The sequence below is a fragment of the Erpetoichthys calabaricus genome, chromosome 4, assembly GCF_900747795.2.
Source record: "Erpetoichthys calabaricus chromosome 4, fErpCal1.3, whole genome shotgun sequence".
Taxonomy (NCBI): domain Eukaryota; kingdom Metazoa; phylum Chordata; class Cladistia; order Polypteriformes; family Polypteridae; genus Erpetoichthys; species Erpetoichthys calabaricus.
Window position 1 is genome coordinate 276,943,500 of NC_041397.2, and position 13,825 is coordinate 276,957,324.

At 40.0% G+C, this 13,825-nt stretch overlaps 1 protein-coding gene across 2 annotated transcripts in view; it reads left to right on the plus strand.

Moving 5' to 3' along the window:
• Nucleotides 1-13,825, plus strand: part of egfl6 (EGF-like-domain, multiple 6) — a 108,965-nt gene that overhangs the window by 25,284 nt on the left and 69,856 nt on the right. For both annotated transcript variants that reach the window (XM_051927223.1, XM_028800831.2), the window contains exon 2: nt 11,719-11,825. In XM_051927223.1, coding sequence (XP_051783183.1) covers nt 11,719-11,825 — 107 coding nt within the window. The remainder of the gene's footprint in view (nt 1-11,718; nt 11,826-13,825) is intronic.

Here is a 13,825-nt window from a genome sequence, read left to right on the forward strand (position 1 = left end):
AGCTCTGGCATTTCTTCTCTGCCACGTAGTCTTTTCCTCGCTGTTTCATTATCCCTTGCCACAGCCATAGTTCTGGAATTTCTTCTCTGTACCCGGCCCTTTCCTCGGTTGATATACAATAGCGTTAGTGCTTATTAAAAGCCACCATGCATGTTTTTCTAGATGTTTGTTACCCCTCGCTCTGTGAATGGATTGAGTATTTCATGTGTGCTGAGTATTTCTCACTTCGGGAGTTTGCTTTGATAGCTGCCTCTGCTCCTGGTCCCTTGTCCTAATTGTCTTCCTTTTCCATTTGATCAGGTAAGCCCTACTTTGTCTCATCCTCACAGTGCTCCCGTTTTGTTGAATAACCCTGAATTGTGAATGAAAACACACACACAGACAGACACTTGTTGTTTAGTCTGTATCCAGATAAAACAGATTGTAAGTTAAAGATGCATGAATAAAAGCTTTAACAGACTACCAGATAGATAGATAGATAGATAGATAGATAGATAGATAGATAGATAGATAGATAGATAGATAGATAGATAGATAGATAGATAGATAGATAGATAGATAGATAGAACTTTATTTATGCCCAGGAGTAAATCTGGATCCCATTCAATCAGAAACTTTCTCATAAAAACATGAGATTACATTTTTTTCTCACTCACAACTACTCGCTTCTTGAGAGGGGCAGACCTGGCATCATTTTCACTTATGTCCCAACTGGATCCATTTATTTTTGCTTCCCTGTGGGTCTGGAAACACCAGCTTGTACTTTCATCATGACAACTGCAGCTGCTGAGGACTAACAGGGCATGGTTCCCCTCAGATTCTCTTTTTGCAGTGCAGTCATGCGCTAGCAGCTGTACATAGCTGTAATTTTGGTCAAGTTGTCAACCTCTCTCTTAGAGGAATTGTAGTCCAGGATTATTTGTGGCCCCATGACCACTTTTTCACTCAGACATGCATCTTTGTGCACTGTGCACATTATAGTTTAATGAAATTTAATAGCTTTTGGCACAATCATTCTAATATGTTATGTATTTTTCAGTATACCATGCAAGCCTCTATGTCACCTGTCACTAAATTCATGGTAAATGCTTCTGCTCCCCGTCCTGATTTTGGTTATATTGCCTTATCACTTGAACTGCCTTATGCTAATGTAGACTTACCTGAATCATTTACTTGATGACAATGACAATTGATACTGTTGTTCTAGAGGAACAAAAGGGTGGATTGTGGGAGTTAATGTTTACTGATAAATATGATTTTCTCTACTTGATTATATATTGAATACTCAATATAGGATGGGGGCGGCACAGTGGCGCAGTGGTAGCGCTGCTGCCTCGCAGTTAGGAGACCCGGGTTCGCTTCCCGGGTCCACCCTGCGTGGAGTTTGCATGTTCTCCCCGTGTCTGTGTGGGTTTCCTCCGGCGCTCCGGTTTCCTCCCTCAGTCCAAAGACATGCAGGTTAGGTGGATTGGTGGTTCTAAATTGGCCCTAGTGTGTGCTTGGTGTTTGTGTGTGTCCTGCGGTGGGTTGGCACCCTGCCCAGGATTGGTTCCTGCCTTGTGCCCTGTGTTGGCTGGGATTGGCTCCAGCAGACCCCCGTGACCCTGTGTTCGGATTCAGTGGGTTGGAAAATGGATGGATGGAATATAGGATGGGCATGGTGGAGCAGTGGGTAGCGCTGCTGCCTCGCAGTTGGGACACCTGAGGACCTGGGTTCGATTCCCGGGTCCTCCCTGCGTGGAGTTTGCATGTTCTCCCCGTGTCTGTGTGGGTTTCCTCTGGGTGCTCCGGTTTCCTCCCACAGTCCAAAGACATGCAGGTTAGGTGGATTGCCGATTCTAAATTGGCCCTAGTGTGTGCTTGGTGTGTGGGTGTGTTTGTATGTGTCCTGCGGTGGGTTGGCACCCTGCCCGGGATTGGTTCCTGCCTTGTGCCCTGTGTTGGCTGGGATTGGCTCCAGCAGACCCCCGTGACCCTGTGTTCGGATTCAGCGGGTTGGAAAATGGATGGATGGATGTATATAGGATGACTACTGTTCTTGTTAACTGTTAGCTTTTGGCCTTTGCATTCTTAGAAAGCATTGTTTATTGAATTTATTAAAAACAAGTAACATTTCATACAAGCAAGTTAATCTTAGCAAAACTAAATTCAATTCAACCCCCACCCAAGAGAAAGAGAGGAAGGCCAACAGCCAGAGTAAAACTTTAAGAGTAGAAAAGAGGGAATAGAATCCTCTTCCCCAGTATGAAAGCTTATTCTAAAATGTTATTGATTAGATCATGCCAGGTTTTAAAAAAGTTTTGAACTCTTAAGTAAGAATTAGATTTTTTCCAATTTCAAATAGCATTTAACATCAGTTACCCACTGACTTAAAAGAGGTGGGCTAGGATTCTTCCAGTTGAGCAAGATAAGTGCACGTGCTAATAGTGAAGAAAAGAAAATCACAGTTTGTTTGTTCTTCTCCACTTTAAGCCCATCTGGGAGTCCACCAAACACAGCTGTTAATGGGTTAGGAGGGATTGTGACTCTTAGGCTGTCTGAGGGGCATTTAAAGATTTTGGTCCAAAATGATGTTAATTTGGCGCAAGCCCAAAACATACAGTATGATCCAATGAGGCTGGAGCTCGGTTTCAACATTCTCATGTTGGATCTTGCCCTGGAAACATTTTGCACAATTTTAAATGAGATAGATGTGCTTGATAAAAGATTTTAAATTGAATAACTGTATACTTCAACAATGGAGCTAGAGTGAAGTCTGTGCATGGCTGCCTGCCTTCCACTCCTTTTCTGAAATGTTGAGTAAGAGATCCTTTTCCCACTGTACTCTGGGATCTTTGAAAGGAAGGGACTTTAAAATGTTTTTATATATTAAAGAAATGCTGTTTGAGTCTTCAAGATTGATCAATATTTCTTCTGGAATCGAAGTAGGTGGGAGATGAGGAAAATTGGGCATATTTTGTTTAGCAAAGTTTCTAATTTGGAATTAATGGAAAAATTGTGTTGATGGGAAGCTAATTTTGGAATGCAATTGTTTGTAGGATGCAAAGACATTATCTATGTACAAATCTAAGTGATTTAATCCTATACATTTTCCAAATATTTCAAATTATGTAAGTTTCAGAGAGTGAAAAAAGGTGCAGAGGTGCCACAGATAAAAACTTCTGTATCTTAAAATGCTTCCTACATTGGTTCCATATTTTGAGTGAATGAAGCACAATTGGGTTGTTAGTATATTGAAAATAACTTGTATTTACTGGGGCACAAAGCATCTATGCACATCTTGTTCAAGTTTTTCCATGCAGACAGAATAATTTTGTGAAAAAGAGCTTCATGTTTACTTGTGAAGTTAACCTCTATGTTTATAAACTGCGAAGATAAAAGGGAAGGTGTCCAATCAAATTAATTATTCAAATTAATTATGTGGCCAGATATCTTTTAAAATTCTGTTAGTATTGTTAGGACTGCAGGCACAGTATTTTGTTGATCTGATAGATATAGGACCATATCATCTGTATATAGTGATATTTTCTGTTTAAGTCCTTCTCTGATAATCCCCTTTTTCTCTAACGCATTTCGAAAGTGAACAGACAATGGTTCAATGGTGATTGCAAATAACAGTGATTACAGGGGGCGTCCTTGTCTGGTACCATGTTCTAGTTTGAAGCAGTCTGAAATAATGTTGTTAATAGAAACAGAAGCTTCTGGACAGGTATACAGTAGTTTGATCCATGCACATATGTTCAGGCCAAACCCAAATTTCTGCAATGTAGTGAATAGGTTGTCCCATTCAACCATATCAAACGCTTTTTCTGTATCCGGGGATAATAAGATTTCTGGGATGTTAGACTTTGTGAGTGACTATATTATATTAAACAGCCATCAAAGATTGGAAGCTAAGTGCCTCCTTTAATAAATCCGGTTTGGTCTTGTGATATTACCGAAGGAAGCGCCTTCTCAATCCTTCTAGCTAGAACTATGGAGAGTGACTTAACATCATTATTCAGAAGTGAGATTGGTCTCTATGATGCACATTGTAATATGTCCTTATTTGTCTTAAGAAAGATGGTAATTAATGCTTGGTGAAAAGTTTAAGGTAGTTAATAAAATGGAGTTAACTTAACTGAAAATTTTTATAGACATTAGGGCCTGATGCTTTCCAGCTCTGAAGTGAGTTTATAGCATCTGGTAATTCTGATAGTGCCAAAGGTTTATCCAGTTCCTCTGCACTGAGTATCTAGCTGTGGTATCTGTAATGCATTGAAAAATGCATTAGATTGTGTCTTGTGTTCTTTAAACTAAGTAGAATATAAGAAGTTATAGTAGTCTCTAAACGTGTGCATTATATTTTTATCGTCAATGAGTTTGTCTCTGTCTGTGTTGGCAATTACAAGTATTGCATTATGAACCTCCTGCTTGTGGATTTGTTGACCTAAGATCTTATTAGCCTTCTCTCCGTGTTTATAGTAATGATGTTGCAATTTAAAAATTAATTGTTCCGTTTCTTTTGTTGTAAAGAAGTTGAGTTCTGATTGCAAAGCCTGTCTTTTCCTATAAAGTGCCTCATTTGGAAACTTGATGTGTTTTTGATCTGTTCTGGTAATTTCACTGATTAACTCTGATGCCTTCTTGGTTTATTTATTTTTGTGGGAGAGATATGAAACAAACTGTCCTTTTAAAAATGCCTTCAGAGTTTACCAGAGTATTCCTGCAGAGACTCCTGAACATGTATTTGTCTCTAAAAAAATCAGTTTGCTTGGATATAAATTGTGTGCAGTTCTCATCAGCTAATAACGGGGTTAAGATGCCAGCTGTGAGATGAGTATGTGGGGCATAGTAATTTGAGCTCCATGATTTGAGGGGCATGGTCTGAGATAACGATAACATCATACTAGGTGCATTGGTGATCCTAAATTGTCCCTAGTGTGTGCTTGGTGTGTGTGTGTGTGTGTGCCGTGCGGTGGGCTGGCGCCCTGCCCAGGGTTTGTTCCTGCCTTGCGCCCTGTGCTGGCTGGGATTGGCTCTGGCAGACCCCCATGACCCTGTGTTAGAATATACCTGTAGCAGGTTGGAAAATGACTGACTGACTGACATTGTTATCTATAAAGAAATAATCAATTCTTCAGTAACAAAGATGTACTGGTAAGAAGAAGGAATATGCTTTTGAGATTGATTTTAGAAATCTCCAAGGGTTTGATAAGTTATGATCAATTACAAACTGTGTAATTGTTTTTGCAGTGTTAAATGTTATAACCTAGTGGCTGAAGACTTTTCCAAGTCTGAATTTAAAACACAGTTAAAGTCTCGAGCCATTATAATTTTCTGAGTGTTCACATTAAGAATGGCTGCACATACGTTTTGGATGAAGTCTCTATCATTCACATCCGGTGCATAGATATTTATCACAATCACTTTACAATTAAATAAATTACCCATAATGATTACATATCACCCTTCAGAATCAGACACTACATCTGATATTACCAATGAAATTGCTATATGTATTACAATTTCCACACTTTTATTTTTATTTATATAGCAGGAGTGGAATATTTGGCCAGTCCAATCTCTTTGCCACCGAAACTGATCCTTGCTTAATAAGTGGGTCTCCTGTAAAAATACCATCTTGGCATTTAGAGTTGTTAGGTGAGAGAATACTTTCTTTCTCTTTAATTCATGATTGAGACCTTTGACATTCCAGCTCACAAAGTTCACTGTTTGGTCATAGAGACATTGCTACTGAACTTTTGTTGACATTTTGTAGTCTTAAATTAAGGTAGTACATTATTACATAAGATAGCTTTAACCTTAATTTCCAGTTTTGCTAGGAGTTATTGCTATGAAGCCTATTGTTGTGTTTGCACTTACAATTGTGGGCATAAAAAGGATAGCTTAGAAATAACTTGCTCTCTGTCTTTTACACCCCTAGCATCCTGCCCCCCCCCCCCCATTTTACCTCCCCATGTGAGGTTAGATCACACTTCACAAAGTCCCAGTTCTCTGACATATCAAGAGACAGAGTATAATCCAAAACAAAACAAGCCCCCCAGTGGTGTAGAAGGATTAAAGCTGAGACATCTATTGGAAAAACAGTCCAAATACTTTAAACCTAGAATATAATTTTAAACAGTACTGAAAAAATAAAACCAGGGAATTATGTTAAACAGTACCCATGGAGAAGAAAATAATGTATGATAGTACAATCCTAATATAATAAACCAAGGGTATGATGCTAAACAGTCCCCTTTGGGGAGAAATTTTTTTTTAAAAATATGTCAAAATAGCAGAGAAGAAAATATATTGTATAATTATGGCAATAGTCTCATTACCAATAGACTAGAATGCAGGTAAAATCTTCTTTGCTTTGTAAGGACACAATGTGACTCGCGATCGTATTTCAAAAAGTTTCAGATCAATTTTCTTAGTTCTTTTTCTCCTTCATCAGGAGAACTAAAAGTGTAGAATTTGCCTTGTATATCCACTTTCAATTTAGCAGGATACAAGAGGCTGTATCAGATTTCAACTTTGCTTAAGTGCTGTTTAATGCTGTAAAATGCATCACGTTTAGCAGATGTTGAAGGTGAGAAATCTGGAAAAATATGAATGCGGTTATTTTCAAATATAATTCCTTGTTTCAGTCTAAGAAGTGACATCAAATTTAATTTAGATTGTAATTTGTCAAAATGTACAATAAGGCTTCTAGGTTTTGAAACATTCAATTCACATATGCTGTAAGCTACTGATATCTTGGTGTCTGATTTAAAGTCCTATCCAATTATTTTTGAGAATAGTTCAGCTATGAATTTCACTGGGTTTAAACTTTCATGGTTTTCAGGGACACCTTCTATTTTGATATTATTCCTTCTGTATCCATCATCCAGTGCAGCTAGTCCGTCTCCAAGGACTTTGCATTTGGAATTTGTAGCCGTTGGTTTTTCTCTAGCAGTAGATGGCAATTGTTCAACTATTTCTATACGAGTTGTGAACATTTGCTTAACGTCTTCAAGATGAGCACCAAGTGCTCTAAATTTATTCCCAAACTTACTCACATTTTTCTGTATTTTTTCCTTAATTTTTTCTAGCAGGCCTTTTAAAGTTTCCTCAAAGCGACTACTCAAAACTTTTCTCCTGGTTTTTAATATGATGAAGCATCTTCTCGTTTGTCTTGTTTATGTCTTTTATATCTTTCTTCATATCCTTTATGTCCACACCAAGAGCAGTAGTTATTGCAGTAATCATTGCAGTGATTGTTACCTTTAACTTGAACTGTTCGTTTCAGTTTTCTCTATGCTCCAGGGGTGGAGTTGCCGCTGACTTGCGGTGGGTAATTGACAGCGGGGATAGTAAAGCCAGTTCCAATGAACATTCTGGAATCAACGAGTTCTCCTAGTCCAGCTCACTTGCAGTTTTGCTCCCACATTCTCTCTTGGCTGGAGCGAATCCTTCAACGTCAAGATCTATTCTTCTGCCTATCTGTTCCAGGTCAGTCTCTGGCAGGCCGTACCTTGAACTTGAGGCCTGTTTAGACTTAGCAGAAGCTTTAGCTGTCTTTTCCATTTCTTTCTGAGCCCTTTTTTGCTACTCATGCTTGTATATACTTGCATTTACTTTAATTAAAGTCCCTCAGGTTCAGTAATACAGGATACCTTGGGATAATAGTAAACAAAAAGGTAAAATAACATCGTTGCTAATGGAGCTCTGCCTCAGACATTCATTTCCCGAAACGGACGAGAAAGCATTTTAATTAAAGCATTTTGATCTTTGACCGAGTCCCGCTGTTACTTTAGCACAACGACAAGTACTGATAAAAGAATCAGTATAATCTAGTGTTGCAGAATTCTTACTCCAAGGGTCTGTTTATCAGTAATTTGCAAGGACATGTGAAATCAAGCTAATCCCATACTTCTGTAATTAGTAGTTATTCTTCATTCAGTTGTTGCCCATCATTTGTGTCTTGTATTGCTTTCTTCTCTGCCTTCTGGCATTCTTATGTTCTAGCCCTGGTGTAGGAAAGAATAGAGAGAAGCAATGTGTTGCATAAAACAATATTGCATAATTTTTGCATTATTATATTGTTTTTTACTCAGATTGGATTCACATTTTTCTAATTTTGGACAATATCTGAACCTGTATAAAAATACAAAAAGTCAAAAAATTGACCAGATAGACCCACCGCAAGTGGCAGCCTTTCCACCAGCTCCGTGTATGACTTTATTTTTCTACCTTTTTCTCTTTTTCACTGATCACTCCTACCACTTTCTTTTATGTGGACTCGTTCCCTGGACACTTTTTACTACTTTTTACTACTTGGACATGTATTTTTACACGCCGAGACTCTTCTATTCAGGTAGTCAACTTCTAGTGCTGAGAACAAAGGCCCGCGTGGGTGTGGTTCCCTATTTATCTGACGAGGTAAGAAGGTTGTATCGTGGCAGCAGAGCCAGAGCTAAGCTAAAGGCGAGGTGGCTTGCGAGAAAGTGGCATTACAAGCCTTTCGGCGCCTTCTGTGATCCTGGGAAATGTGAACTCACTACCAAATAAGATCGATGAAATGGCTGCGCTGGTGAAAAATGTCAGGGCTTACAGAGAATGCAGTTTGTTGTGTTTTTGTGAAACGTGGCTAACAACTAGCATCCCAGATGCTAACGTGGAGCTACCCTGGTTTATCACAGTTAGAGCGGACAAAGACACAAATACCTGCGGGAAGCGGAAAGGAGGAGGACTCGCTCTCTATGTTAATAGAAGGTGGTGCAACTCTGGACATGCAGGGACATCGAACTGTTGGCCGTAAGTCTGCATCCCTATTACTTGCCCAGAGAGTTTGGACACGTCATTGTTGTTATTAATTACATCCCTCCTTGGGCGGACATGGAGATAGCGGGTGACATCATCCATTCTGCTGTTGCTAAACTGCAAATGCAGCACCCCGAGGCACTTGTGCTAATAGCTGGAGATTTTAACCATGTGACACTGGACAAAACATTACCTGCCTTCTCCCAGTATGTGGATTGTAACACCCAGGGAAATAGGACTATTGAACTACTGTATGCAAACGTTAAATATGCATACAGCGCCACCCCGCCTCCTGCACTTGGGAAAGCATATCATAACCTGGTTCTGTTTCAGCCTCACTACAAACCAAGAGTGAGGGTCCTACCTACAACCACACGCTCATTCAGGAAGTGGTCCCCTGAGGCAGAGCAGGCTCCGAGAGACTGCTTTGGAACTACGGACTGGTATATGCTGCAGGGATCGTATAGTGAGAACATTGAGGAGGTTGTTGACTGCACTACTGACTACATCAACTTCTGTATGGACATTGTAGTTCGAGTAAGAACAGTACGCTGCTATGCTAACAACAAGCCATGGATTACAAGTGACATCAAGGGCCTTTTGAACCAGAAGAAAAGGGCTTTTAAAGACGGTGATCAGCATGAGCTCAAGCGCGTGCAGAAGGAACTCTGAGTCCAGCTCAGGGTGGCGAAGGAGCAGTACAGGAGAAAGCTGGAGCAGAAGTTACAGAATAACAGCATGAAGGAAGTGTGGGATGGGATGGAGATCATCACTGGCTGCAGCTCGAAGCGGGGTGCCACCATCGAGAAAGACATGGAGAGAGCAAACCTGATGAACAACTTCTTTAACAGGTTTGACCACCCTAACCCACTCTCACCTCGGAGTACTACACCCTCCACCCATCCTTCTGCTGATACCAGCATAGGTGAGAGTTTCCCCCCACCCACAATTAGAGCAGCCCAGGTAAGCAGAGAGCTGAGGAGACTTCATGCCAGCAAAGCAGTGGGTCCAGATGGAGTATCACCACGACTGCTGAAGGCCTGTGCACTGGAGCTGGGGAGTCCTCTACAGCGCATCTTCAACCTGAGCCTTGAACAGGGGAGAGTCCAGAGGCTTTGGAAAACATCTTGCATCACCCCAGTCCCAAAGGTATCACGTCCTAGTGAGTTGAATGACTTCCGGCCTGTCACTCTGACGTCACATGTGATGAAGACCATGGAGCGGGTGCTGCTTCACCACCTGAGGCCACAGGTCCGCCACACCCTTGACCCTCTGCAGTTCGCATACCAGGAGAAGGTGGGAGCGGAGGATGCCATCATCTACATGCTACACCGATACCTCTCCCACTTGGTCAGAGGCAGTGGTGCTGTAATAATTATGTTTCTGGACTTCTGTAGCGCCTTCAACACCATCCAACCTCTGCTCCCTAGGGACAAGCTGACAGAGATGGGAGTAGATTCATACCTAGTGACATGGATCGTGGACTATCTTACAGACAGACCTCAGTATGTGCGTCTCGGGAACTGCAGGTTTGACATTGTGGTCAGCAACACAGGAGCGCCACAGGGGACTGTACTTTGTCCGGTCCTGTTCAGCCTATATACATAGGACTTCCAATACAACTCAGAGTCCTGCCACATGCAAAAGTTCGTGGACGACACTGCTATCGTGGGCTGCATCGGGAGTGGGGGTAAACGTTAACATTATACAAAGTTATTGTCTGTTTTACCTGCATTTTTATCACTCTTTAATTTAATATTGTTTTTTATCAGTTTGCTGCTGCTGGAGTATGTTAATTTCCCCTTGGAATTAATAAAGTATCTATCTATCTATTTATTGAACAGAAACAAGACAGATTAAAACGTACACAGAAATTCTTAAAGATTTACATTATTTGAAAAGAAGATTCTTTGCTAACTACTTCTAGCAGTTTGATAGTGGATTTTGTAGTGAAAATACATATGACGAGAAGTCAAGCAAAATGACACCTTAAGCTTGCATATTGTAATCTTTTGAGTTAGCCAATCAAAGGAGTCATTTTGCTTGACCTCTCATTACATCCATAATGGCTAACATGGTACAACACCCTACTTCTGTGATAAATATGAAAACTGCACACTTCTGGAAATGTTTTCTTATAATCAAAGATATTCTTTATTAAAAAGATGTATGACAGCAGTGTTATTTATCGCCAAAGTTTATGGAGCAGTAAGCCTTTTGCTTTTACCTGACTGGTTAAGAATGTGTCCTATTTTCAGAAGTGCTATCTGGTACGTCCCACTGCCCTCAAGGTGTATTATTACTCAAGACACTGACTGCCCAGTTTTTCTGAATTCCACGGACCATTCTTTATGTCTATTATTTTTTGATTGCTGCCTTCTGCTCCTCGTTAAATCACTTGGAATTGCAATCCCAATTCAAAACTAGTCCTCTTCATTCACGTGCTTGTCTTCTAAGAGTAGCGCTGCTATTCATACTGGAGTTCAGTAATGCTGCTGAAATCTGGACTACTGGGGTTCTATACAAGGCGGATCAATCCCAATTTGTTTGAAATGTTTTTGACACAGTTTCTCTTCCTTTGGCTCAAACAAATTAACTCTTCATGCAGGTGCTGGGCCTAGCAGACATAAATACAGATCACTTAGAAAGATAAAATAGCAAAGCGAGTAAAGGAAGAGCAGCTTGGCAAAACAAATAAAAATAGGCTACACTCAAAGAACGGACACATTGTTAAATATTTTGCAGATAACATGTTTTGTATTTGTTTGCTTTTGGGAAACACACCTATAGCCATCCATTCTTAAAATCCACTTAATCTGGCTGCCAGGATGGAGGGAAGCATTAATTAAAAATGCTCCAAATACTAAATATTTCATTACTGCATTGTTTTAATAATCTGTTATGGTTGTGTTGATTTTGTTTTGTTAGGCAATATCGACAAACCACATTGGGAAACCAGCCTGGAGTGTGCCGCTATGGCTTAAAGACGGAATGCTGCTATGGGTGGAAGAAGAATAGTCAGGGACGCTGTGAAGGTAATGCACAATGTCAGGGCAAATATAAGGCCTGCTATGCATTCTTTCTTATTATCTTTCAACTCTATCGGTATTTTATAAATATGCTATCTATAATTATGTGCACTCAGCTAAATAATCGTCCCATCAGAGAGGAGAATAAGGACAATGCAGGATAGACAGAGACAGCTTAAGGAACGCTGCTAAAAATTTTGGTTATTTTTGATATCATATGCATAGTGTTGATAAATATTCTGCCTATTTTGTATATGTGACATAAATAAAATAAAAGTAAGGCTTTAGCAGGATCCAAACTATGGAAACGCTATAATCTGCAAAATTTTCCAACCACCATATACCAGCATCAAGGTCACCCTGTCAGATTATTAAATACAAAACATCATTATGGTTTGGTCTAGTTTTGGGGGTTTTTTTTTTCAAATTTAAATTATACATTTTCGCTGGGAATGGATTTTTCTGGCCCTCAGAGCCATGAGATAGATCCATGAGTGAAAACCATTTGTTCTCAAGTTGTCAGCAAATAGCAGCTTTTATGTATTTATATATTCCATATATATATGGAAGTGAATGTCTGTGATACGGTTTGCATATTTGTAGCTGGAAATCCATGAAGGGAGAAAATGAGTGACGTATCTTATAAAAGTTTTTTTATTCCTAAGCTTTCAACATCCTACCAGTTATCATCATAAGAGGAAAATGATTAGACATACAAAAAATCAAAGACAATATATAGCAAATGTGGGGGGGGGTGTAGGTGGATGTAGGGGAGAGGGGAGGATTAATGAGGTGGAGTTCAGAAGGTGTTGGTCATGAAGTCTTATTTATTATGTGCATGTTCTTCTTTTCAAGCCACCTACCCTCCCCTCCTTATTTGCTTGTTTATACATATATATACTGTATATATTCAGATCTTGCCTTGCCTCAGGTTCGCTTCCCGGGTCCTCCCTGCGTGAAGTTTGTATGTTCTCCCCGTGTCTGCGTGGGTTTCCTCCCACAGTCCAAAGACATGCAGGTTAGGTGGACTGGCAATTCTAAATTGGCTCTAGTGTGATAGATAGATAGATAGATAGATAGATAGATAGATAGATAGATAGATAGATAGATAGATAGATAGACAGACAGACAGACAGACAGACAGACAGACAGACAGACAGACAGACAGACAGACAGACAGACAGATAGATAGATAGATAGATAGATAGATAGATAGATAGATAGATAGATAGATAGATAGATAGATAGATAGATAGATACTTTATTAATCCCAAGGGGAAATTCACATACTCCAGCAGCACCTTACTGATACAAAAAACAATATTAAATTAAAGATTGATAATAATGCAGGTACAAACAGACAATAACTTTATATAATGTTAACGTTTACCCCCCGGGTGGAATTGAAAAGTCGCATAGTTTGGGGGAGGAACGATCTCCTCAGTCTGTAGGCTCACAAGTGTGTGCTTGGTGTGTGGGTGTGTTTGTGTGTGTCCTGCGGTGGGTTGGCACCCTGCCCGGGATTGGTTCCTGCTTTGTGCCCTGTGTTGGCTGGGATTGGCTCCAGCAGACCCCCGTGACCCTGTGTTCGGATTCAGCGGGTTGGAAAATGGATGGATGGATGGATATTCAGATCATCCTTCACTTTCAGCAGGCTTTATTATGTGATAGATTTCATTTTAAATGGATAAATTTAACATTTTTGCCCATAACTCATTATGACAAAGTGAAAACATGTTTACAGAAAGTTTTGCAAATCAAAAACTTAAATCTTTCATTTGTATAAGTATTTAGACCCCTAATTCAGTACTTTGTGGAAGCCCCTTTGGATGCAATTACAGCTTCAAGCTGTCCTGGGCAAGTCTCTACAAGCTTTGCACATCTAAATTTGCACAGTTTCTCTCTTTTTTCCTGGCAGATCCTCTCAAGCTCCATTAGATTGCATGTTACGCATCTCTAAACTGCCATCTTCAAGTCTCTCCACAGATGTTCTATGGGGTTTAAGT